Raw genomic sequence first — 27,394 nt, forward strand, 5'->3', positions numbered from 1 at the left:
GGCAATTTCCTAAACAGAAGAACCAGGCAGAGCGGACAGTCGGCGGCAAGCAAGGCCGGGGGACGAGCGTGTGTGTGCGGCTTCATTTCTGGGATTAACGCGACGGGGAAGCATAGCCAACCATTTGACGGACGTCTATCATGAACAGGTAGGGAGTTTCGGTGTGATGTGAATCGCTTTTAAATGTCTTCGAGTCGTGAGGCAATTCGACCTCTGTGGGAAATGTCTCAAACCTGTTTTATTTGGACGTCATGTAATGGTGGACCAATACTTTTGTCAAAATATATATATTTGTTTGACAATATTCGTGATTAGTGAAATAGTTTTGAAATTATCATTGACATGAATAATCAGTCCACGCACGTAATGTCGTCATTGACAGCTCATTTTTCCTCAGGTTTTTTTTTTTTTAAATCACCACACCCTCTATTAAATCATCATGTCCGAACATAGTGGAGCAAATTAAATACTTTTTTTAAGGTGGATTTCTGGATTCCCCCCTAAATCTGTCATTTGTTTAAGTATCAAAAACGCAAGTATTAAAAGAGGATGGATAAACTAAAATGTAACAAAACAAGGAAATTCTTGTCCAGCATCTTCCTTAAAATTGACTCACATGTTTGAACCCTAATAACCCAAAATGTCAGCTTCCCCCGAACTGCTATAGAAATATTATATGTATTATTTTTCCTCAGTCCATAAAAAGCATAACATCTTTCTGCTCCGCTGCTCCCAGTCTGTGGAACGCTCTCCCTGACCACCTGAGGGCACCACAGACTGTGGATGCTTTTAAAAAAGGCTTAAAAACCCTTCTTTTTAAAAAAGCCTTTTTTTAGATATATGCATACTAGTTTTAGTTATTTGGCTGTTCTATTTTTTAATTTTTTATTTAGTTATTATATTTTTGTTTTTATTTAATTTATTTATTTATTTATTAATACACTGTAGCACTTTGAGGTTGTTTACTCAATGTAAAGTGCTTTTTACAAAAAACATCTATTATTATTATTATTATTGTTATTATTAGAACAAATATGAATGCTCTTTTCAGACTTTTTATTCCAATAAAGGACATTGGGTTCACTCGGGTGAATGATTGGCAGCAACATTGTTTTATTTACAGCAGGGGTGTCAAACAAGTTTGCTAAGTATAAAAATTAACCTGAAAATTTGGAATGAAAGAAACAGTCAGTACATCAGCAGAGGAAAATGATCAAACTACATAAATAACATCCTGTAATTTGATTTTGATATAATTTTTTTTATCTTGATGAATTGAAAATTAACGCCAATGAGTTGATTGATGAACATTATCACATAATTTATTCAGAAAATATAAATAACGACAAACAAAGATAGACTACTATTAACCGCAACATGTAAGTGTAAAAAAACAACAACATTATGATTTGAACAAATTCAGAATGTGCTCGTTCTATTTTTAAACAAAGAAAACAATCTAAATATGTCTTTATTTTTAAGTTATCGTGCCGTGATTTTACCAGACTTTTCTCCATGTGGCCCCCGATTTAAAATTACTTTGACACCCCTGATCTAGTGTCACATTAAAAATATTAACTCTAAGACATGTCAGCTTAAGCTGTTTAAAAATAATATGAATTTAACTATTTTTCAACTTTAACGAAGTCAGTCTGTTAAATCTACTTCAGCCTGAAATATTATTTATTAGTTATGAGAGATTTTAATCATTTTAAAACCGAGCATTGTTACACAATATGTTGATGGGGCTTAAAAACACACGCACAGACACACACTTTTTTACATACAGGTGTATCTTATCCCTATCTACTCCAATCAACAACAACAACAGACACTGATCACTTTAGGAGCAAATCGAAGTGGGAATCACCACAGAACTTTCCTCCAGAAGGTCTTATCTTTGTCCATGTGTGGTCAGATGAAACAGAAAATTGAGCTGTTTGGGCACAATACCCAGCAATATGTTTGAAGGAGAAAATGTGAGGCCTTTAATCCCAGGAACACCACACCTACCGTCAAGCATGGTGGTGGTAGTATTATGTTCTGGGCCTGTTTTGCTGCCAATGGAACTGGTGCTTTAAATGGGACAATAAAAACGGAGGATTACCTCCAAATTCTTCAGGACAACCTAAAATCATCAGCTCGGAGGTTGGGTCTTGGGCGCAGTTGGGTGTTCCAACAGGACAATGACCCCAAACACACGTCAAAAGTGGTAAAGGAATGGCTAAATCAGGCTAGAATTAAGGTTTTAGAATGGCCTTCATGTCAGAAAACCAACACATTTATCTGAACTGCACCAATTTTGTCAAGAGGAGTGGTCAAAAAGTCAACCAGAAGCTTGCTAGAAGCTTGTGGATGGCTATCAAAAGCGTCTTATTGCAGTGAAACTTGCCAAGGGACATGTAAGCAAATATTAACATTGCTGTATGTATACTTTTGACCCAGCAGATTTGCTCACATTTTCAGTAGACCCATAATAAATTCATAAAAGAACCAAACTTCATGAATGTTTTTTGTGACCAACAAGTATGTGCTCCAATCACTCTATCACAAAAACAATACGAGTTGTAGAAAGTATTGGAAACTCAAGACAGCCATGACATTATGTTCTTTACAAGTGTACGTAAACTTTTGACCACGATTTATTCATTCATATGTATGGCTGAAACTTTTGCCGGCCGGCGGTTGTACTGTTATGGATATTATTGTCTCACCTATTTAGTCAACTTGCTGATTTCCTCTTTTTAGCTGGTTACTCTCTGCTGTAACACGGTTCCTGTCTTTTATTGACATTTAAAAAAAAAGCATGAATTGTTTTCTTGTTTCACCACTTCACATTCAATTTAGTTTAGCGTCGTGGCTGGCATAGTTTATTCTCACCTCCTACCTCCTCGTCGTGTGTTCGCGCTAACCCATTTAACACATACCGTTACAAAAATGTTTTCCATCTCTGTTAGTTAGAACCAAACCCAGAACTGAGATCTAGAGAACATTATCAGAAATGCCGCATTTTAGAACCGTATTACCGTATTTTTCGGACTATAAGTCGCTCCGAGTATAAGTCGCACCGGCCGAAAATGTATAATAAAGAAGGAAAAAAACATAAGTCGCACTGGAGTATAAGTCACATTTTTGGGGGAAATTTATTTGATAAAACCCAACACCAAGAAAAGACATTTGAAAGGCAATTTAAAATAAATAAAGAATAGTGAACAACAGGCTGAATAAGTGTACGTTATATGAGGCATAAATAACCAACTGAGAACGTGCCTGGTATGTTAACGTAACATATTATGGTAAGAGTCATTCAAATAACTATAACATATAGAACATGCTATACGTTTACCAAACAATCTGTCACTCCTAATCGCTAAATCCCATGAAATCTTATACGTCTAGTCCAGGGGTCGGCAACCCGCGGCTCCGGAGCCGCATGCGGCTCTTTGATCACTCTGATGCGGCTCTGCTGCATACTTGCTGACCCTCCCGATTTTTCCTGGAGACTTCCGAATTTCAGTGCCTCTCCCGAAAATCTCCCGGGGCAACAATATTGAGGGCGTGCCTTTAGCGTCCGATTTTACACTATCTGCGTGCCGGCCCAGTCACATGTTGTATGCGGGCTCTGCCCTTCACACGTAAGTGACTGCAAGGCATACTTGGTCAACAGCCATACAGGTCACACTGAGGGTGGCCGTATAAAACAACTTTAACACTGTTACTAATATGCGCCACACTGTGAACCCACACCAAACAAGAATGACAAACACATTTCTGGAGAACATCCGCACCGTAACACAACATAAACACAACAGAACAAATACCCAGAATCCCATGCAGCACTAACTCTTCCGGGCTACATTATACACCCCCGCTACCACCAAACCCCGCCCCCCCAACCCCGCCCACCTCAACCGACGCACGGAGGGGGGAGGGGGGATTGATGTGTATAATATAGCCCGGAAGAGTTAGTGCTGCATGAGATTCTGGGTATTTGTTATGTTGTGTTTATGTTGTGTTACGGTGCGGATGTTCTCCAGAAATGTGTTTGTCATTCTTGTTTGGTGTGGGTTCACAGTGTGGCGCATATTAGTAACAGTGTTAACGTTGTTTTATACGGCCACCCTCAGTGTAACCTGTATGGCTGTTGACTAAGTATGCATTGCAGTCACTTATGTGTGTCTGCAGAAGCCGCATACAACATGTGACTGGGCTGGCACGCTGTTTATACAGCCTTTAGAGGGCGCTAAAGACAGTGCCATCACGGCAGGCCCTTATTATTGTCGTTTTGGTGAAAATCAGCAGACATTCGAGAGAATAGTTGCCATGAATTTCGGTAGTCTCCCGGAAAAATTGGGAGGGTTGGCAAGTATGACGCTGTCAAGCGCCATTCATACAGAACTCGCGAAATAACGTCTCGCGGGCCGCGTGTCTGGTTTATACATAGCACAAATTTAAAAAAAAACTATGCAGTGTTATTTCATTTTAAATTTCAAAAGAGTTTTGTGGCTCACATTGTTTTCTTGAATTTGTGAAACGGGTCAAAATGGCTCTTTGAGTGGTAAAGGTTGCCGACCCCGGGCTTCACGGTGGCAGAGGGGTTAGTGCATCTGCCTCACAATACGAAGGTCCTGAGTAGTCTTGGGTTCAATCCCGGGCTCGGTATCTTTCTGTGTGGAGTTTGCATGTCCTCCCCGTGACTGCGTGGGTTCCCTCCGGGTACTCCGGCTTCCTCCCACCTCCAAAGACATGCACCTGGGGATAAGTTGATTGGCAACACTAAAATCGACCCTAGTGTGTGGATGTGAGTGTGAATGTTGTCTGTCTATCTGTGTTGGCCCTGCGATGAGGTGGCGACTTGTCCAGGGTGTACCCCGCCTTCCGCCCGATTGTAGCTGAGATAGGCTCCAGCGCCCCCCGCGACCCCAAAGGGAATAAGCGGTAGAAAATGGATGGATGGATGGATGGGTTCCCAAACCCTGGTCTAGTCTCTTACGTGATTGAGCTAAATAATAATATTTGATATTTTACGGTAATGTGTTAATAATTTCACACATAAGTCGCTCCTGAGTATAAGTCGCACCCCGGCCGAACTATGAAAAAAACTGCGACTTATAGTCCGAAAAATACGGTACTTTATTTAACATACGTAAATAACCAATTTGATTGATTGATTGAGACTTTTATTAGTAGATTGCACAGTACATATTCCGTACAATTGACCACTAAATGGTAACACCCGAATAAGTTTTTCAACTTGTTTAACTCGGGGTCCACGTTAATCAATTCATGGTACGATATATGGACATTCGTCCCATCGATTCAGAATTGTCAACCGTCTTTGGAGAATGAATAGATTTCCCCCCCTCTTATGCGTTATTATCTTAAGAATATGCCAGGGCCTATAAAACAAACTTGGACACTTTGGACACCACTGTGGTAAGCATTTTTACAATGTTTTGGCACTTTCCCAATGTTGAGGTTGGAGCTACGGTAAAGCTGATATCACTGAAGGATGTGGTCATTTTATTGCCACTCTTTGTGTTATCAGTATTCATCCCTATGATGTCATTTCAGTCATTTGGCTCATAAATAGTCTTTCCATAAATAACCTTTTTTTTTTTCTGGGAGTGGTGCCTCTCTTTACATGTTGGATCACCATGGAAACAGCACCCTCCTGTTATTTTCCCCTAAGATGCTAATGCTGAAAGCAGACTTCCAGGAATCAGGCCAGTTTTTTTTTTCACCCCTCAAACCTTTGTGACATGTTTTGGTTTTGTTTTCCCTTGTGATTTCCCGGGTAGCTTCGAGACACGTGAGCGCGGATGAGAGGGAATGTTGACGATGCCGTTTTGGAGGAATGTTCCACAGGAAAGAGCCGAGGCCAAGAATCTTCTAGACTTGTAGTTCTTGAACTTTAGAAAAAACTTGGCTCTGCAAGTACCACCATAATGACCAACAATAAAATACAGTAGCATAATAGAGCTTAAAAAACAAGGCAGAGGTTTTATTGAACAAGTATATTTAATATGTTTTTCTAATGTAACATACACTGTTTGAAAATAGAAAAATAAAACACTGTACTTTTGCCCATGTACCACTAGTGGGACACATACCTAAGTTTAAGACGTTAGACGTTAAACTTAACTGCTATTATGAAAATAATATGGCAATGATGTCACAATAGATGTCTGTTCTACACACACCTGGATTCAGGAAGCCTATTTAAACTCAAAAAACATTTTTTTTTAATGTATTTGACTGTAGCTACAATGAGTTCTTGACCCCCCCCCCCCCACACATGGAAAGAACACATGGCTATATACCGTATTTTTCGGACTATAAGGCGCACTTAAAATCCTTTAATATTCTCAATACTCGACAGTGCGCCTTATACCCGGTGCGCCTAATGTACGGAACAATTTTGGTTGTGCTTATAGACCTCAAAGCTATTTTATTTGGTACATGGTGAAATGATAAGTGTGAACAGTAGATGGCAGTCACACATGAGATGTACGTGTAGACTGCAATATGACTCAAGTAAACAACACCAACATTTTATATGTTCCATTGAAAATATAAAACATTACACACGGCGCTCAAAAATCTATCAAAATGTGACCAGTAGAGATACATGTAGACTGTAATATGACTCAAGTAAACAACAATTTTGGTGTTGTTTACTTGAGTCATTGAAAGTATAGAACATTACACACAGCTCAAAATGTTTTAATATGACTTTGGTAAGCTATGAAGCCGCACCGCTTGATGGATTGCACTGAGCTTCAAGATACGAGTATTATTATGGTGTGTGTGTATAAGGTAAGACATATTATCTGGCGTTTTGTTTCGCAATATTATGCAAAAGAAACTTTTCTTACCTTGTGGTACCTGCTGAGCTGTATTTGGGATCTGCATAAGGCTTGAAAATTTGCGCGCATCCGCCTTTGTAGCCCGTGGCGACCCCGTTGTCGATCAGTTTCTTCTTTTTCTCTATCTTCTTATGTGACATTCATCCTCCACTGTTGTCATTTCTAATATAAAGTAGTGTAAAGTTCTTACTTATATCTGTCAGTAAACTCACCATGAAAGTGCTAAAACATACCGGTGTAGTGAGTTTACATTATTCACCCAAGGAACTTTAGTTATTAGAGAGTTCCGGTCGGACAGTTTTTCACGGGACACATTTCCGGCGTTGTTATTGCACTCGTGAGCCACGGATGAGGGGATGCTGCTCCGTTATTGATTGAAGTAAAGTCTGAATGTCATTATAACAGTTAGCGCCATCTTTTGACACTTCTTCCACGCCCGTCCTTGCACGCTACACCGCTACAACAAAGATGACGGGGAGAAGACGCTGTCGAAGTTGAGCCACGTAAATAAGACCGCCCACAAAACGGTGCATCCGGAAGCGACTGTCAGAAAGCGGCTTGAAGATGATCTGTAAAACATCATCTATGCAACATTTTGACCAAAGAACCACCATTACATGTTATGTAGACCACAAGGAAGTGTTTTCAGTTTAGAAAAAAAATAAAAATAATATGACCCCTTTAATGCGCCCTATAATCCGGTGCGCCTTATGTATGAAAAAAGACCTGAATAGACCCGCTCATCAGCAGTGCGCCTTATAATCCGGTGCGCCCTATGGTGTGGAAAATACGGTATTTGTTTCCTGCAATCTTTTGACACGAGAACAAAACAGAAGTTGTGGAAAATGTGCTCTAGCTTTAATTGAATTTGGGTTGAGCCCATTTTTGTATGCATGGAATGAAGTAGTTGGAGTTTTCTAGGCCACTGAGCAGAGATATCAGTCTGAGATTGTGGATGCCTTTTGACTCACAAATAACTGTGTTTGACTTTGCTTCAGTGGTTGCAAATCACTTTGAAATAGACCTGGGCCGATATTCGGTAAGTCAATAAAGTGGACGATAAAAGAAAAAGAAAATGTAGTTGGTAAGTTTGCCAGCCTTGATAATCGCCATCTACGTATGTGCATTGTTGCGGTCACTCTTTTGCATTATTTGTACTACCGTATTTTTTGGAGTATAAGTCGCTCCGTAGTATAAGTCGCACCGGCCGAAAATGCATAATAAAGAAGGAAAAAAACATATGTAAGTCGCACTGGAGTATAACTCGCATTTTTTGGGGAAGTGTATTTGATAAAACCCAACACCAAGAATAGACATTTGAAAGGCAATTTAAAGTAAATAAAGAATAGTAGACAACAGGCTGAATAAATATATATATATTATATGATGCATAAATAACCAACTGAGAACGTGCCTGGTATGTTAACGTAACATATTATGGTAAGAGTCATTCAAATAACTATAACATATAGAACATGCTATACGTTTACCAAACAATCTGTCACTCCTAATCGCTAAATCCGATTCAATCTTATACGTCTAGTCTCTTACGTGAATGAGCTAAATAATATTTGATATTTTACGTTAATGTGTTAATAATTTCACACATAAGTCGCTCCTGAGTATAAGTCACACCCCTGGCCAAACTATGAAAAAAATGCGACTTATAGTCCGAAAAATATGGTACAAATAAACGGTAGTAAAACTCTTGACGGTTACTATTACCGTATTAAAATTGAAATGATCGAAAAACTGATTGATAACTGCATGTTGATAAAAACATGTAGACCCAATTAGCGTTAGCTTGCTAGCTAGCTTCAATGCTAACATGTAAACAAGAGACATTGTCTTTCCCCATTAAGAAACGTCATTCCCCAATCTCAACTTGTATAAACACATTACTGTCTAAACACCTGAGCTACTGTATTCACATTGGACATAAAGGCTGTGCTGTTTTTGCAAAGTTATCGATATAAACTCCAAAGTGTCAAGTTGAAACAGACAGGAAGTGAACAGGAAGTCACATAAACGGTAAGTGAAACAACAGATGAACTCATTTACATTCATTAAATAAATATTCTAAAACATTTACAAATTTAAATGGAAGAACATAAACATATTTAAACACACAAATAAAGATGTTATGGCTCTTATGAAGACAGAACAATATTTGTTGTTTTTTCTGCCAATAAAGTATATTGTGTGGCTAGCTATTTTAGTCATTAAAAAAATACAACATGGTTAAAATATTTTAACCTGTGTATCATTACATTTTGAGGACATTAAACAATACTGTGATAATAATCATAACCGTGATCATTTTGGTTGTGTGTGTTTGATCCCCCCTCCCTTAACAAACACAGCACCTATTTTATTGCTTTTAGTTGTGATTTATATTCAAGTGCAAAATTTTGCTGACGAACGGAGCATATTTTATTTGTAATGTTTCTTTTATTTAACTTGGATATTTAAAAGTTTACATTTTCAAGATTCAAGATGCTTTATTGTTGTCCATTCTTTTAACATGTACAAGACACATAAGAACTGAAATTTCATTTTCGGCACAGTCCCACTAAGAGCAGACATACGTTACAAGGGGACAAGACGGGACGGCCAACGGATCAGCCACTTACGGCGCTCCTTAAAAAAATGTCGTTGTAATGTTAAACTATATGAGAAATACAAGTTTATTGCACTTGAAAGGGTATACTTGCATTATTATCATTTATAATTTGTGGTTAATTTGGTCTCAAAAAGGTAATGGCAATAATGTCATTTATCTTCCAGCAAAAAATGTTGGCCTAGTTTGAAAGCCTTTTTATTCATTTGATGTAAAACTAATGACCGGTTTCCTTAACTTGCAGGAGGTCCTGACATGGACGCAGAGATGATTCCCAAATTTTGCTCAAAAGACGAAGAATTGGATTACTGGAAGTCCCAAGCCCTGAAATATAAGAAAAGGTAGGAAGTATGACTCATAACCTGACTCTGTATTCTGTCGCAGCTTTTTGTTAAAGTTGTGTTTGGACTTTGAAACAATCCTGTTCCCATCCATGAATATACTCTTTGGAATGGAAATTAATTAAGTCACTTGAAGACAGCGAGTTTGTACCAGACCAGCCCATCTCTCAGTTGCTGGTTATGTAGTTTTGACTAAATGATTTTGCAATATTTGCGGCTATGACTTAGCTTAAAGTTACTACCCCTTTTAAGGAAAATTATGCGCATTGTGAAATCTGTGGCTACAAAACGGTGAGTGAAGCAAATGACTATGTCTTTTATCATTTAAAGAGAAAAGGCCAAACAATGTTATCTATTTAAGGAAGCAAGCATTCTTCTAGAGGAGCACAGACATGCAGTTGTCGCACTACAACCTCAAACTAGAAAGAAAGGTTGATAAAGCTATGCTATGGATTAGGGCTGGGCGATATGGCCTTTTTTAATATCTCGATATTTTTAGGCCATGTCACGATATATATCTCAATATTTTGCCTTAGCCTTGAATGAACACTTGATGCATATAATCACAGCAGTATGATGATTCTATGTGTGTACATTAAAACATTCTTGTTCATACTGCATTAATATATGCTCATTTTAAACTTTCATGCAGAGAGGGAAATCACAACTAAGTCAATTGAGAAAAACTGTATTTATTAAACAGTGGCACAAACATTCATGTCATTTCAAAACAGAAAGTGCAAGATTGTCAGAGACATTTTAAAACAAGCTATGAGTGCACTTTTTGTGCATGATGTCACTAAGATGACATATCAAAACAACATTAAATTAAAGTGCACTTTTTGTACAGAACGCCACTACAATAGTTTAAAACAAATAAAGTGCATTTTTGTGCATGATGTCACACAAGATATTTCAATAACTGTCAAATAAAAATGAGCTGCATAATAGGAAATCAAATAGTGTACGTCCTTCGCTATGTGGTAGGTTCCTGCGGACGTTATCTCCTTCTGTTGTTGACTATTTTTTTTCATACGGTTTTTATGTGGAAATGGTGGCTTGGGCATTTTGTTGGTGTGGCACTGAACGGAGATGTTGACATGCGAAGTAAGCACTCTTCATTCTCTAGCAGGTGACTTTTCAAATGATGCTACATATTAGCAGTAATGCTACTTATTGTAGCAACGCTTTTGCCCCTCACTTGACAAATTACGGTTGTCTGTTCGACATATTCCCACTTGAAGCCAAACCACCGCCAGACGATGGACCCCGTGCTGTTTTTCTTGGGAATTAATTCTTCCTTCATTTGTTACCAGATTCGCACCTTCTTTCTCTCGTATTACCACTCGCACCACAGATAACGTTAGCCATGCCGCTACCTCTCTGCTCCGCGAGGACGTATACGTATGTGACGTATGTAAGAAGGTGCGCTTGTTTTATCATTCCTGTGAGAAGAGCCTGTAGTGTAATGCCCGCAGCTAAAAGCAACTGCGTGAGATCGTATACTCGAATATCACGATATAGTCGTATATCGATATATCGCCCAGCCCTAAAATGGATTGTGTACTTCTATTGTCAACATCATATTCAGCACCGTACATGTTTAAATATCTGCCACCAGGACTTAATCTGGAGCATTTGAACTGTTTAATATTGACTTTTTCCAGTCCCTGCAGTTGTTGTTGTTGTTTCACAGTGTGTTCACTTCACACAGCCTAAAACGCAGAAATAGCGAGGAAGGAATGCTAAACATTGCCGTTAAAGAACTCAGGCGTGCTGATGAGGCAGCCTCGCTGACGCTGGTATGCGTGGAACGACTCGGCGCACCAACCGATTCATGGATGCCGTGTCGGCCCGCAGCTGAACTGCAATGAAGGAGGACCTTGTGTGTTTAGACGCAAGCCGAAAACGCTGACTTTAGACTTAGACTTAGAATTAGACTTCCTTTTTATTGTCATTCAAATTTGAACTTTACACTACAGATAAGAACGACATTTTGTTGCATTAGCTCTAGGTAGTGCAGGATAAAAAATCAATAAGGTGCAGATATATATAAATAGATTACTGTACAGATAAATATATTGCACTTTTGCATATGCATCCAGGTTTATGGATGTATGTTATATTGTCTTCATGTTACAGTGAGTTAATCCATTTTTGGGGGGAATTGAGGGGATTATTATGATGATTACGTGTTCCAACAAGTTACTTCAGGCGTCAGCAGTGTACCAGCATCCTGTTTCTTCGCCGTATCAGTTCTCCTTTGACCTCAAACACACACTTCAGACATGTGGCAGCAGGATTGTTTTCCTCAGCTACTAGTACTCCCGCAGCTGTTTCTTTGCTATATTCTTAGAATGATCCACCAATGTCTTCCCCAGGGCATGATTTTAAATGTGGTCAGTGCAGACTAAGCTGCTAGAACACATCGAGCCCCGGAGCCTCCCGGGGGACAAAAGACACTGTTCCAGAGCTGCTGTCACGCGGACTTTCAGCTGCATGGCTTGCAAAGAATTGACAATGACCGTTTGTGTGACCGCTGTGTGCGCTTGTGCCATCCAGCTGCCATGACGCCCAGGAAGAGCTGCAGGAGTTCCAAGAGGGGAGTCGAGAGCTGGAGGCCGAGTTGGAGGCGCAGCTCGGCCAGGCTGAACATCGCCTTCGTGACCTGCAGACGGAGAACGAGAGGCTGAAGAATGATGTGGACAACCTCAAGGTAACCACCGACTCACCTGAGCGGGGGTTATTTTGGCCACTTCGGGATTTAGACTTTTGGTTTCTTAAAAGGTCATCGGAAGTTTCAGCAGATAATTTGTTTTCAGTAAAACATCTAAAACAAAGATTAGAAAACTAGAACACCTTAAATTTAAACTTAATGCTGGAATTCAGACCAAGTACTTTTAGTACTACGGGCCCTCAGGCCACTTTATCCATGTTTGCACTTGTCCAACGTAGTAGTAGTTGGGGCGGCATAGCTCGGTTGGTAGAGTGGCCGCGCCAGCAACTTGAGGGTTCCAGGTTCGATTCCCGCCTCCGCCATCCTAGTCACTGCTGTTGTGTCCTTGGGCAAGACACTTTACCCACCTGCTCCTAGTGCCACCCACACTGGTTTAAATGTGACTTAGATATTGGGTTTCACTGTAAAGCGCTTTTGAGTCACTAGAGAAAAGCGCTATATAAATATAATTCACTTCACACTTCACAGTAGATGCCATATTTCCCATACAAGAATATAACATTGAGTGAGATAGGGGAATACAAATGTTAGCAACACTAGTATAGCTATGTGAGCTACAGTGCTAACTAGGGGTGTAACGGTACGTGTATTTGTATTGTACCGTTTCGGTACGGGGGTTTCGGTTCAGTGCGGAGGTGTACCGAACGAGTTTCCACACGGACATATTAAGTAGCGTACTGCACGTTGTGTAAACAATACTCAAAATGCCGGACATTTGAGGCATTTAAGAAACTCCGTCTGGACAGCCCCGCAAAAGAGGACATGTCCGGTAAAAAGAGGACGTATGGTCAGTCCATCCTAGATCGGTTTCACCGGACATGCCCTCTTTTGCTAGCATGCAAATGTATGTTCAGGGTTAAGAAGGGGTTAAAAACAAAACAAATTGTGGAGGTGTGCGCAGCAGCATTTGTGAGGGAGGGGCAGAGACAGAGAGAGAGCGAGAGAGTTATGATAAACGCGCATGCGTCGCCAGGCTCTGCTTTTTATCCATAGATTTATCAGATTTAATCTTTTATTATCTATAGCAGGGGTGTCAAAAGTGTGCCCCGGAGGCCATTTGCGGCCCACAGCTAATGTTTTAAAGGCCCACGGCACATTCTAAAAATACTATTAAAATAAACAAAAACATAACAAAAAGTGAAATAAAAAAAGCTTAAAGGTTAAATGAAATTTAGAAAAAGTTGCAATGTTGACTAATAAAACAAAGCTGTTTTTTTTTTCTTTTAAACTGTCATTGCTCAAAACATAATATTGAATCAAAATCAATGTTATTATGAATTATTGACCTATCCAAGGTTCCGATTACTTCACACCAAATATTCCACTAAGAAAAATATTTTTGGTGGAAGATTTTGCAAATTTGGTAAATAAATCACCAAAAAATGTATATTTTGTTGTTTTCTTACTGTACCGAAAATGAACCGAACCATGACCTCTAAACCGAGGTACGTACCGAACCGACATTTTTGTGTACCGTTACACCCTTAGTGCTAACATTACAGTTACAATTAAACATCATGCTAAGTTAGTTTTATTTGCAAAATAAAAAACAACCTATTACACTTACAGCTCCAAGCAACTATCACTCAATCAGTCAACTACAATAGACTCAATAAGTCAGTTAATTGAACGATTAATTAAATAATGGATAATTAAAAACATTTCAGTAATTTTGCTGTGATCGATAAATTGCCATGAAGGCCTGGGCCGATAACACATTTTTCTGGACGATAAATTCACTTACAGATTATTGCTGTTACACAAGTTATTGTCAACATTATTTTAAGACCACATTAACCATTGAGGTAATGATAATGCATACTAATAATGCAATTATACCCTTTCAGATACAATACACTTGTCCATCCACCCATCCATCCATCCATTTTCCTCCGCTTATACGAGTCCGGGTCATGGGGGCAGCAGTCTAAGCAGAGATGCCCAGACTTCCCTGTCCCCGGCCACCTCCTCTAGTTCTACAGGGGGGATACCGAGGCGTTCCCAGGCCAGCTGTGAGACATAGTCCCCCCAACGTGTCCTAAGTCTGCCCCGAGGTCTCTTCTCGGCTGGACATGCCCGAAACATCTCACCAGGGAGGCGTCCAGGTGGCATCCGTAGTGGATGCCCGAGCCATCTCTGCTGGCTCCTGTCGACGTGAAGGTGCAGCGGCTCTACTCTGAGTCTCCCTGATGACCGAGCTCTTAGGGTGATCCCAGACATCCTGCGTAGGAAACTCATTTCTGCCACTTGTATTCATGACCGTGTCCTTTCGGTCATTACCCAAAGCTCATGACCATAGGTGAGGGTAGGAACGTAGACTGACCTGTAAATCGAGAGGTTCGCCTTCTGGCTCAGCTCCTTCTTCACCACAACAGACCGGTGCAGTGACTGCCTCACTGCAGATGCCTCACCAATCCGTCTGTCGATCTCGCGTTCCATTCTTCCCTCACTCGTGAACAAGACCCCGAGATACTTGAACACCTCCACTCGAGGCAGAACTTCACTCCCGACCAGAGGGGTGCAGTCCACCCTTTTCCGACTGAGAACCATGGCCTCAGATTTGGAGGTGCTGATAATAAACTTGTTTCTCGTATTTTTAACATTGTAATTGGAATGTAAACTTTTAAATATCCAAGTTAAATAAATAATTAAAATATATAATACATTTTAAAAACTGTCAAATTTGCACTTGAATAAAAATCTCAACCAAAAGCAATAAAATAGGTTCTATCTCTGTTGAGGAGGGGGTAGAGACCATTAAACACACAACCAAAACAATAAATCAAATGACCAAAAAAAATTATTGTGACCAAAGTGATAACGGTTACCATTATTATCGCAGTATTGTTGAATGTGCTCAAAAAGTAATATACACATGCTAAAACGTGTTGTATTTTTTTAATACCTAACAGACACACAATACACTTTTTATACATTTTACTTTGTAAACGTTTTAGAATGTTTTTGTAATCAGTTCTTTTTACTTGCGGTCTATGTGACGTCACACGAGTTCACTTCCTGTTGAACAAACATCCGTCTGTTTCAACTCGACACTGTAGAGTTTATATCAATCATTTCATGCAAAGATAGCAAAGCCTTTATGTACAATGTGAATACTGTATCCTAGCTGTTTAGACAGTAATGTGTTTATACAAGTTTAGATTGGGATATGACGTTTCTTAATGGGAAAATACGTTAATGTCGGTTGTATTTATGTTAAGTTAAAAGTTAGAGTACCAATGATTGTCACACACACACTAGGTGTGGTGAAATTTGTCCTCTGCATTTGACCCATCCCCTTGTTCACCTCCCTGGGAGGTGAGGGTAGCAGCCCAGGAATCATTTTTGGTGATTTAACCCCCAATTCCAACCCTTGATGCTGAGTGCCAAGCAGTGTTGTAATGGGTCCCATTTTTATAGTCTTTGGTATGACTCGGCCGGGCTTTGAACTCACAACCCACCGATCTCAGGGCGGACACTCTAACCACTAGGTCACTGAGTAGGTTTTAGCCTGTTAGCCTTTAAGATAGCTAGTCGTTCCATACGTTTATCAAAGGGCAGTTATAAATCAGTTTTTTGATCATTTTAATTTAAAACGGTAATACTAACATGTGGGAGTTTTACAGCAGTTATTATTGCCGTTAATGTGCATGCAGTACAAACAAACAACGCATGCATATGACGATTATCTAAGCTGGAAAACATACCGACTTCATCTTCATTTATCGTTTGGTTAATTGACTTGTCGAATATCGGCCTAGTCTTAAGTGTGTGTTTGTTTTTCTGCGTTAGCTTTCAAACAGCAAATAATAGGCTTCACACATTATTCAACAGCAGAATTATATGAATAGAGTAATTCCTCTTGTCCATTATCCACAATCTTTATAACTGTGAACAGAGGCGGGACGGCTAGCTTCCGACACCGACAGAGCCTTGCTAGTCGGGACTCACCCGTGAAAACTCAGCAAGGTAACAAAAATTAGGAGAATAAAAGTTAATCGCAAAGCCAAATGTCCCGTGGAAGGAAATTTTCGGCAGCAAATCAAACCAGCAAGCCATTTTAGTATCCGACATTATCGTGTGAGTGTGTACTATCATCGGCTTTTATCCTTTTTTTTGCGGAATCTTGGGAATGTTTTACTAATGCGCAGCAATTTCCAATGTTTAAAGTGTTCATAAAAAGGGATCCGAGCTCATACAGCAGAAAACATGGCCTGTAGCATGAAGTGCTGCATAACTTGCCTCTTTGCAAGACCCATGTCATGTGACTGCAAACTTGACACCTCATTGGCTGGTTCTGAGTCAGGATCGATTGCTACAGTCCATCCATCCATCCATTTTCTACCGCTTGTCCTTTTCGGAATCGCGGGGGGTGCTGGAGCCTATCTCAGCTGCATTCGGGCGGCACCTTATCGCAGGGCCAACACAGATAGACAGACAACATTCACACTCACATTCACACACTAGGGCCAATTTAGAGTTGCCAATCAACCTATCCCCAGGTGCATGTCTTTGGAGGTGGGAGGAAGCCGGAGTACCCGGAGGGAACCCACGCAGTCACGGGGAGAACATGCAAACTCCACACAGAAAGATCCCGAGCCCAGGATCGAACCCATGGACCTTCGTATTGTGAGGCGAAGGTCCTGGGTTCGATCCTGGGTTCAGTGTTAACCAAAAGCGACTCTTGAAACTAATTTTTACACACTTATTTTGCTCACAAAATTGTATTCAATGAATTGTCAGCAATTGTCAAACACAGAAAATTCAGTTACATAAATTTAGCGTAAAAAAAGGCTTATGTAACAGACACAAATTAACCTCCATACAATATATTGTCGAGCAAAATTTATGACTAAGTTGGCAGGCTTTATTTTAAGATGTGTAGCAAAGCCTGCTTGTTTTTTGTGTGGTATTTTGGTATGGTATTATGTCTTTGAGGAATACATCTCGCAAAAATGAAGTAAACAAGTGAGGGAGATGCTTTTCTCACTTTTGGTGCTCATAAACAAACATGAAGAAAACATAATAAAATTAGAACCTCATTAAAAAGTCTATTTTCTCCTTATAACCAGGAGAAACTGGAGCAGCAGTACACTCAGAGCTACAAGCAGATTTCTATGCTAGAAGATGACCTGGGCCAGACGCGAAGCATCAAGGAGCAGCTCCACAAATACGTGCGAGAGCTCGAGCAGGCTAACGACGACCTGGAGAGAGCCAAAAGGTCTGACAGCAACATCGATCAATAGAATTGTTTGGATGAGAGGCTAGGCAGAGTTCTTAGGCCTCACTATTAACAACTGCCTCTTGGGCCAATTACAGAATGCTGTTTGAATGAAAAAAGTACCTGCTATTGCTGGGTTGCATATGACGCAACATCTGTTTTTCTTCTGCGTGGCTTAAGCAAGGCAAGGCAACTTCATTTGTATAGCACTTTTCATTCACAGACTCAAAGTGCTTCACAGCACAACATGTGGTACAACAAAGTGAAATGAAAGAAAATAAAAGCAAAATTAAAATGCAGACAATAAAAACTAAAAACAGTGCGGACGTTAAAAGTTAAAAGATTAAAAGATTTAGCTGAAAGCTAAGGTGAACATAAACGTTTTCAGTCTAGTTTTAAAAGTAGTCAGAGAAAGTCTGACATCTTCAGGAAGTTTATTCCAGCTATTTGTTGCATAGTGACTGAATGATGCTCTCCCTTGATTTGAGTTTACTCTGGGGACCGCTAACAGATTGGTCTCAGAAGGTCTTAGTGATCTAGAGGGCTTATATAGTGGGAGCATATCAGTGATATACTTCGGCCCTAGACCATGTAGTGATTTATATGTGAGCAGGAGGATTTTGAAATCAATTCTCTGATGTACAGGGAGCCAATGTAAGGATTTAAGAATTGGTGTAATGTGCTCACATTTTTTGGTCTTTGTTAGAACTTTACAGCAGCGTTCTGAACAAGCTGTAGCTGCCTGACAGTTTTTTGGGAAGACCTGCAAGGAGACCATTACAATAATTTAGCCTACTGGTAATAAAGGCATGTACAAGTTTCTCTAAGTCTTGAGCTGACATGAGCCCTCTAAGTCTTGTTACATTTTTGAGGTGATAGTAGGCCGATTTTGTTACTGATTTGACGTGACTGTCGAAATGTAAACCAGAATCTAAAATAACCCCAAGATTTCTGGCTTTATTTGAGGCTTTCAGGGACAGTGACTGAAGATGTTGGATGACTTTAAACCTTTCTTTTTTTAGCACCAAAAACAATTATCTCAGTTTTATCTTCATTTAGTTGTAGGAAATGTTGGCACATCCAGTGTTTGACTTGCTCAATGCACTGGCACAGAAGATCTATGGGGCGATAGTCATTTGGTGATAGCGCTACATAGATTTGGGTGTCATCGGCATAGCAATGATGGCTTAATTCACTTCTTTTTTTTTTTTGACAGAGACTTCCTTTATTGTCATTCAACATGATAGTCAAGCAGCTTGAGTGTAGCAATACAACAAGTGAGTGAGTGTAGAGTTTGAGCAGAAAAGGCCGTATTGCTGTTCTGTTATTGGGTGTTGCAATCGTTTAAATAGAGAGATTGGAAAGTGCTTTCATAGTGTCCCAAAATAAGTCGTTCATAAAGGTAATAAAGTCAGGGAAAAAACTAAAGTGTGTGAAAGGAAATGGTGCTTAAAAATATCACTCTCATTTTCTCGTGGAATACAATTGGACCATGCTTGTCTCTGCATGCAATCAAGTTTATTCTCTACTATTTAGTTAGTGTTTGAGAGCATAACTAAACATAAAGAAAGGACAAGAGATCACATTAGCGATACAACTACAAAGACCCAGTTGTGCAAATAAACTAACGTTTTGTTAAGTCCTAGTAATAAATATTGTGATTGTTGGTCCAACTCACTATTTTTGTTGTCGATTTTCACAACAGAAACTTAAAGCTTGTTGTTGTTGTGCAGGAAAGCCAACGGCTTTATTCAACACGGATGACCATGTTACTTTGGTGATATTTGTCAGCATCAAGAAAATATCCTTAATAGTATTAATAAACTAGATTAATACATTTCTTGTTGGCTCAACAGCATATACAGAATCTTGATATCCCTAGCAAATGTTGGTGAACAGGGATATATATAGCAAATTAATGAGACAAAATATGAATGAGACAGCATACAAAACACCTACAGACATGAATTGTAGAGGAGACTAATATTTGTAGCAAAAATGAACTGCAAACACACTTATCCTTTTTCTCATTTGTGTCACGATCACAGCAGCACAGCACTAGTTATGTCAATCAAATACGTGAGCGATTCAGAAATAAATCCAACATTGTCTTTCACGGGTCAATTCTTAATTTGTGCACCTCTCCGGATTGTAAAGACATGACGTGTCAGTCTTTCCTTCTTTAAATTCTTGTAAGTGTTGAAGGAAGTAATGTCGAGGCAAGCAGTAACGTCTTGGTGATGGTGATTTGTTTATATCAGGGCTCCCCAAACTATGGAGCGTCCAAAATCCAACCCGTGGAAAGTCCCAGGTTAAAAAAAATAAATTAAAAAATTAAAAAAATGTTGTTTGTTAAATTTTTTTTTTTTTTTAATCTGTCCTTACTAATCCATTTTCTACCGCTTTTTACTCTCCTTGTCTCCTAGCCGCTCAGGCAAATCAAATTATATAAAAATGTATTTTGCCATCGACAGCGTGACATTGTCGCGCTGGGAATATATATATATATATTACAGCCCGGCCCCCGGACACATTTTTTTAACCCAATGTGGCCCCCCGAGTCAAAAACTTTGGGGACCCCTGGTTTAGATCTTTCAAAAACATTTTTTCTTAAGAGTGTATAAATCCACTTTATCCCGCTTCAAACATTTTATATTATATTGCCTCTAAATCTTTCAAAATGCGCCCAAATTTGCACTGATCCAGGTAAATATGATGTCTCTAGGTCACGTGATTGCAACCCAAATGTCAAATGTATGGTACAAAAAAGAGAGACTGTGCCATCTACTGGGCCTAGTGCTGTGCAGAATTGACCCTAAACTGTCATGTTCCTGTGCAGGGCGACCATCGTGTCCCTGGAGGACTTTGAAGGCCGTTTAAACCAAGCCATCGAGAGAAACGCCTTCCTGGAGAGCGAACTGGACGAGAAGGAGTCTCTGTTGGTGTCTGTGCAGAGACTCAAAGATGAAGCGCGAGGTGCGGACCAAAAAAAAAACACTTCACCGCAGCTTGGCGGGCGGGCGCCTCATGACTTAATGACTTTGTCCTCCACAGACCTCAGGCAGGAGTTGGCGGTACGAGAGAGGACCACAGACAGGATGTCGGCGCCAAGCTCGCCCACCTTAGACATTGACAAAACGGACTCGGCCATACAGGCGTCTCTCTCACTACCATCCACACCGGTGGGAAAGAGTGTGGAACATTCCTTTGTCGCCCCGAAAGGTCAGATTTAAATAAACTCTTAGCGTTTTGTCAGAAAGTAAATTTTTACGTGAACTTGTACTGCTGTGTGTTCCCAGTAGTGACCAACGGCTGCGCCAACTCCTCCCTCACGCCCTCAGGTAGAATCTCAGCCCTGAACATCGTTGGCGATCTGCTCAGAAAAGTCGGGGTAGGTCTTCTTCCGCCGTAGGTAAAACAGGCACAAATGTTACAACTGTGGCTAAAAGAGGTTTTCGTTAGGCTTTGGAATCCAAACTGGCCGCCTGCAGAAGCTTCGGTAAGGACCAGGCGGTAAGACAGGGCATCGCCGCGGGCAATGGCGCCCTCATCAAACACAGCACCTACTTTGACAAAAGGTGAGTGTGTGTTTTTCAACCAACAGATATTGTTTGGTGTGCCGTGGAAGATTATGTAATTTCACCTAATTGGGTTAAAAATATTTTTTGCAAACCAGTAATTATAATCCGCAAATGTGCCGTTGTTGAGTGTCTGTGCTGTCTAGAGCTCGGCGGAGTAACCGTGTAATACTCTTCCATATCAGTAGGTGGCAGCAGGTAGCTAATTGCTTTGTAGATGTCGGGAACGACGACGATGGTTTGCAGGTAAAAAGGTATCTAACGCTCAAACCAAAAATAAACAAAAGGCGAGTGCCGCTAAGAAAAGGCATTGAAGTTTAGGGATGGCTATGCAAAACTGAACTGGCTGCAAAGTAAACAAAAACAGAATGCTGGAGGACAGCAAAGACTTACAGCGTGTGGAGCTGCAGACGGCGTCCACAAAGTACATCCGTACATGACATGACAATCAACACCAAAATAGGAGCACAAGACAAGAACTAAAACACTACACACAGGAAGACACCAAAAAACTCAAAATAAGTCACGACGTGATGTGACAGGTCGTGACAGTACACCATACTTGCCAACCCTCTCGAATTTTCCGGGAGACTCCCGAATTTCAGTGCCTCTCCCGAAAATCTCCCGGGACAACCATTCTCCCGAATTTCTCCCGATTTCCAGTTGGTCTTAAGGCACGCCCCCTCCAGGTCTGTGCGGACCTGAGTGAGGACAGCCTGTCATCACGTGCGCCTTTCCTTCATACAAACAGCGTGCCGGTCACGTTATAACATCTACGGCTTTTGGAGAGTGCACAACTGCACACACAACAAGAAGGAGACGAAGCAGAAGAACGAAGAGGAGGCAGTCATGGCGACGACCGGGGATGGACAATTCAACCCTAAACTCACTCCTTTCCTGCAAATTAAATCTCACAGATGCTGCCCATACCTATGCTCCTTCAAAGGCTGTGCTACTGGCTGCAAAGAATAGCACTTTCAAATACAACAATGAGTAGCAGAGTGTTATGTGTGTGTATATGTGTAAATAAATGAACACTGAAATTCAAGTATTTATTTTATTTATATATATATATATATATAGGGATGATGTTTGATGAGAAATTATCGAGTTCGAGCCCATTATCGAATCCTTTTATCGAACCGATTCTTTATCGATTCTCTTATCGAATCCAGATAGGTTGTTGTATATGGAAAACAACACAATATTTGGTTTAACAAAATCTCACTTTTATTTTAAAAGAAAAAAATAAAATTAAAAAAAAGAATAAATATTGACTCTTACCCCCCCTAAAAATAAAATAATAATAATAATATTGACTGTGGTTACCCAAAGTATATTAAGTGGGATTTTTCAGAAAAACAAATATATACAGTAACACAAAAACCACTTGTCTCTGATCACTATAGGTGAATAGCTATGCCTTGAGGCGTTTTTTCCGGTCCATTATTTTTGCTGCTTGTGTGATGTACCACAGGGCATTTCTTGTGGGACGGGATTCGTTCCCAGGGATTCGAATAAAGAACCAACTCGTTTTCTTTACTATAGTGGCCTCGATAACGGGAACCGGTTCTCAAAAAGGGATTTGAGTCCATGGAATCGGTTCTTTTCTTATCGAACAACCGGGAGAACCGGTTTCGAACATCATCCCTCTATATATATATATATATATATATATACATACCTGCCAACTACTCCGGTTTTCCCGTAATTAGTACGGTTTTCATCAACCTATTCCGGGTTACGGTTGTAGTGATAAAAAATACGGTTTTTCATTAATTAAATTATTTTTTTTTTTTAAAAGTTTTATTCACGAAATCGCGTAACAATGACAATCGACACTGCTTCCCGTAACTTCCTATCAAGCCATTCCGGATGCCATGAGCGAGGCTATTTATAGCACCGCTGCCAAGCAGTTGCCATTGTTTCCAAACGAGCGAACGATCATGGAATCAGCCGGAGAAAAATCGCAAACGAGTCTTAAACCGAAAAGAAAACTGCAGTCATTCCGTGAAGAATATTCAAAAGCCTATCCGGGAATAATTATCCGTTCCAAAAAGGGTGAAAACTACGCGAATTGCACATTGTGCAGACAAGATTTTTCGATCGGACACGGAGGAATTAGCGATGTAAAAGACCACGTGGGGACAAAAAAACACAAGTCTAATGCCGTTGCTAGCGATACAAGTGGAAAACTTTCAACGTTTTTCGTCGCCCAAACAGATTCTTTGGATGTGATAAATGCCGAAGTTTTATTTACGGAGGCAATAATTGAGCATGAACTTCCAATCGCACTGGCATGATCACATCAATCTGATAGAATAAATTTGGATTTTAGCCACAAAAAGGTAATGACACCAATGTTATCTATTGGAATTGTTTAGTACTGTTATACTGTTAAAGGTGTTTGTACTATGTATGCTTTCAAGTCCAAGTTGAAGAAATCTTGTTAAATGTTGACAGCATAACTACCAAAATACAGAAGTATGTCCTTAATATTTTTGCAGTGCTATTTATGTTGAAAAGTTAAAATGATTACATTAGAGATGTGATGTGCCACTTTTCAAGTGTCTGATGGCTTAAATTAATTTTCTTTAATTTTTCATATTTTGAATTCTTTTGAAAGGCTTACAAAAAAACTACATTTGAATTGTAATTCCATGCTATTGACAGGACTATTAATTTTAATGAAGTTAGCTTACCATGTTTACAGTATGATAATTGTGATAGAAATGTGAATTTTAGGCACAGAATATTTTTTACAATTGAACAAGGCAGTAGATTATACAAGCTTGGACAGAAAGTTAATGACACCAATTTTTTTTTTTTATGGAATTGTTTAGTACTGTTTTACCATTTGTTTACTGTAAAAAGTGTTTATACTGTTTATACTTTCAATTAACAAATTGAAGTCTTGTGAAAGGTTGACAGGATAACTGGCATTAACTGTCAAAATTATTTCAGACTATTGAAGTTAGCTTACAGAATAAACATGTCAATCAACCCATATTATTTTTGCTGTAATATTTTTGTTCTGAAAAGTCACTGTGACTGATAGAAAAGTGATGGTTTTAGCAACATTTTAACCTGTCGGAATGCTAATAATCATTTTGCTTCGGGGGGCGAAGTGAACCCCCCACCAGGACTTTGTCCTGGACCTACCGGGGTCTGCGGCCCCTGGACCCTGGCTACTAGGTTTTTCTGATTTCAAAAGTTGGCAGGTATGTATATATATATATATATATATATATATGTATATATATATATATATATATATATATATATATATATATATATATATATATATATATAGCTAAAATTCACTGAAAGTCAAGTATTTATTTTATTTATATATATATGTGTATATATATATATATATATATATATATATATATATATATATATATATATATATATATATAAGAAATACTTCAATTTCAGTGAATTCTAGCTATAAATATACTCCTCCCCCTTAACCCCGCCCCCGGCCCCGAACCACCACAACCCAGCCCCCCCCCCCCCCCCCCCCCCCCCCCAAAATCTCCCGAATTCGGAGGTCTCAAGGTTGGAAAGTATGCAGTACACCTACTTTGAGACAAGAGCTATTTTGATGCATGGTTGGTTATGGTTTGAATTCATATCCAACAATTGCGAGAACGACTTTTTACTGTAAATATCGACTGCTGAGTTTCATTTTTTTAATTTTTTCTGCTGGTGGTGTGCCTCTGGTTTTTTCCAACGAAAGAAATGTGCCTTGGCTCAGAAAAGGTTGAAAAACACTGCCTTACACTACTGACACACTTATGGACACAAACGAGCATGAAGGAGTGAGCATGTGGTCACCGCTGTGTTTTCTACTGCAGCACCCTTAACGGATTGGACCCCAGCGCTTTGACCTCCATGACCGCCTCCAGAACCGTTTCTCCACCAGGCCTGCTGAGCGTGTGAGGTGTTGATAGGACATCAGAGGACACAAGTAACTGTGTGTGTGTGTGTGTGAGTGTGCAAGCGAGGGGATGTTTGCACAAGAGAGACTCGACAAGATGCACACTTGTCGTCGGTGCATTCTTTTCCTCGCACGTAACCGCATGTGCAAAACGCAGCTAATTTACTGCACCTTGTCCGAATGTCGCCAACGTGGTGTCGGCCCACCACGCGGCACACGACCGCCCCCCCTCCATGACGACAAAAGGTCCCACAGACCTCACTTATTTTTGGCCTGCGTTTTCTCTTTATTTGCACAGTTCAACGAGTTATTCCCGTTTAGAACGTATATTTAAAAAAAAAAAAAAAAAAGAAAAAAAAAGGGATGTGTTCATATTTACTAACTGATCTCACCGGATGCTTTACAATGCAGTATTCTGTCACATGTGGGCCAAGGGAAGGGGTGGTGCCTGACCCTACGTCCACACTTAATGACTGAAGTGAATGTTGATCGTTCAAAGCCAAAGTGCTGTCCTGTCGTCCCCCACCTTGGTTCAATCTGCACTTTAAGTCAAGTGCATCTTTTTCTTTTCTTTTTCTGTAAATGTTTGTATTTTTTTGTGCTTTTAAATATAGCGACAGGCATATTTACCTCATTCTTAAAAGTTGCAACTGGTCCTTTATATTCAATTAGTGCAACAAAAACACATTGCAGCTATAGAGGGCCAACGTTAAGCAGGTTTTAGCAACCACTTATAGCCCAAAACTGTTCCTGACTGGTTCTCCTTGCCCACTTAAGTCCAATTGCCCATTTCTACCTTAAACAGTTCATTTTTATTTAATGCCACAATATGTTATTGGGGGGCAAAGCCTGTTCCTGAAGCGTGTCCCGAGGCTCAGCGTTTACTGTACAAAGCCTGCAAGGATGGTCGTTTCACCACCTTTCGGACATTAATGTCCTTTTTATTTATTTCAGAGTTTGTACAGCATGTGTTTCATGTGTTGCACAGTGGTTACAGCCATTGTGGGATGATCTTGACGTTTTGAATAAATAAACATTGATATGATGAACAGGGTGTGTAATTTGTTGACAGGGAATCAAAACAGTGACTCTTCATCTGTGGTGTCACATTTGCATGATTTCAAACCTTGAGGCCAAGCTGCTGTTCCATCTCCACCTTTAATACGTTTTTCTTGACCTTGTCAGATAAAAAAAAATAGCAACCATGTTAGTGTCTTTTAAAAATATATATACAAACCCCGTTTCCATATGAGTTGGGAAATTGTGTTAGATGTAAATATAAATGGAATACAATGATTTGCAAATCCTTTTCAACCCATATTCAATTGAATGCACTACAAAGACACGATATTTGATGTTCAAACTCATAAACTTTTTTTTTTGTTTGGCAAATAATAATTAACTTAGAATTTCATGGCTGCAACACGTGCCAAAGTAGTTGGGAAAGGGCATGTTCACCACTGTGTTACTTGGCCTTTCCTTTTAACAACACTCAGTAAACGTTTGGGAACTGAGGAGACACATTTTTTAAGCTTCTCAGGCGGAATTCTTTCCCATTCTTGCTTGATGTACAGCTTAAGTTGTTCAACAGTCCGGGGGTCTCCGTTGTGGTATTTTAGGCTTCATAATGTGCCACACATTTTCAATGGGAGACAGGTCTGGACTACAGGCAGGCCAGTCTACCCGCACTCTTTTACTATGAAGCCACGTTGATGTAACACGTGGCTTGGCATTGTCTTGCTGAAATAAGCAGGGGCGTCCATGGTAACGTTGCTTGGATGGCAACATATGTTGCTCCAAAACCTGTACGTACCTTTCAGCATTAATGGCGCTTTCACAGATGTGTAAGTTACCCGTGTCTTGGGCACTAATACACCCCATACCATCGCAGATGCTGGCTTTTCAACTTTGCGCCTATAACAATCCGGATGGTTCTTTTCCTCTTTGGTCGACGTCCACAGTTTCCAAAAACAATTTGAAACGTGGACTCGTCAGATCACAAAACACTTTTCCACTTTGTATCAGTCCATCTTAGATGAGCTCAGGCCCAGCGAAGCCGACGGCATTTCTGGGTGTTGTTGA

At 39.9% G+C, this 27,394-nt stretch overlaps 2 protein-coding genes across 5 annotated transcripts in view; one reads left to right on the plus strand and one right to left on the minus strand.

The window, feature by feature from the left end:
- ndel1b (nudE neurodevelopment protein 1-like 1b) lies at positions 1-26,361 on the plus strand. 2 transcript variants are annotated; one of them, XM_061974220.1, is made up of 9 exons: positions 1-148; positions 9,734-9,830; positions 12,393-12,546; positions 17,640-17,788; positions 20,628-20,764; positions 20,843-21,010; positions 21,088-21,179; positions 21,251-21,366; positions 25,230-26,361. In XM_061974220.1, the coding sequence occupies exons 2-9, from the start codon at positions 9,745-9,747 to the stop codon at positions 25,312-25,314; spliced, it is 987 nt and encodes a 328-aa protein (XP_061830204.1). In that variant the 5' UTR covers positions 1-148; positions 9,734-9,744; the 3' UTR covers positions 25,315-26,361. The 2 variants fall into 2 exon arrangements, with proteins under 2 accessions (XP_061830204.1, XP_061830205.1); XM_061974221.1 differs by having other exon boundaries at positions 21,091-21,179.
- LOC133615547 (medium-chain acyl-CoA ligase ACSF2, mitochondrial-like) overlaps positions 26,219-27,394 on the minus strand; it is a 28,860-nt gene continuing 27,684 nt past the window's right edge. For all 3 annotated transcript variants that reach the window (XM_061974211.2, XM_061974209.2, XM_061974210.2), the window contains one exon: positions 26,219-26,489. In XM_061974211.2, coding sequence (XP_061830195.1) covers positions 26,433-26,489 — 57 coding nt within the window. In that variant the 3' untranslated portion in view covers positions 26,219-26,432. The remainder of the gene's footprint in view (positions 26,490-27,394) is intronic.

Source organism: Nerophis lumbriciformis, linkage group LG22, assembly GCF_033978685.3.
Source record: "Nerophis lumbriciformis linkage group LG22, RoL_Nlum_v2.1, whole genome shotgun sequence".
Taxonomy (NCBI): Eukaryota; Metazoa; Chordata; class Actinopteri; order Syngnathiformes; family Syngnathidae; genus Nerophis; species Nerophis lumbriciformis.

What these genes read in the sequence shown, in the direction of transcription:
- ndel1b (XM_061974220.1), top strand. Translation starts at nt 9,745, where the DNA reads ATGGACGCAGAGATGATTCCCAAATTTTGCTCAAAAGACGAAGAATTG. An exon ending in GACCTGGAGAGAGCCAAAAG is followed by an intron (nt 17,789 to 20,627) that starts GTCTGACAGCAA and finishes GTTCCTGTGCAG; the next exon opens with GGCGACCATCGTGTCCCTGG. An exon ending in AGCACCTACTTTGACAAAAG is followed by an intron (nt 21,367 to 25,229) that starts GTGAGTGTGTGT and finishes TTTCTACTGCAG; the next exon opens with CACCCTTAACGGATTGGACC.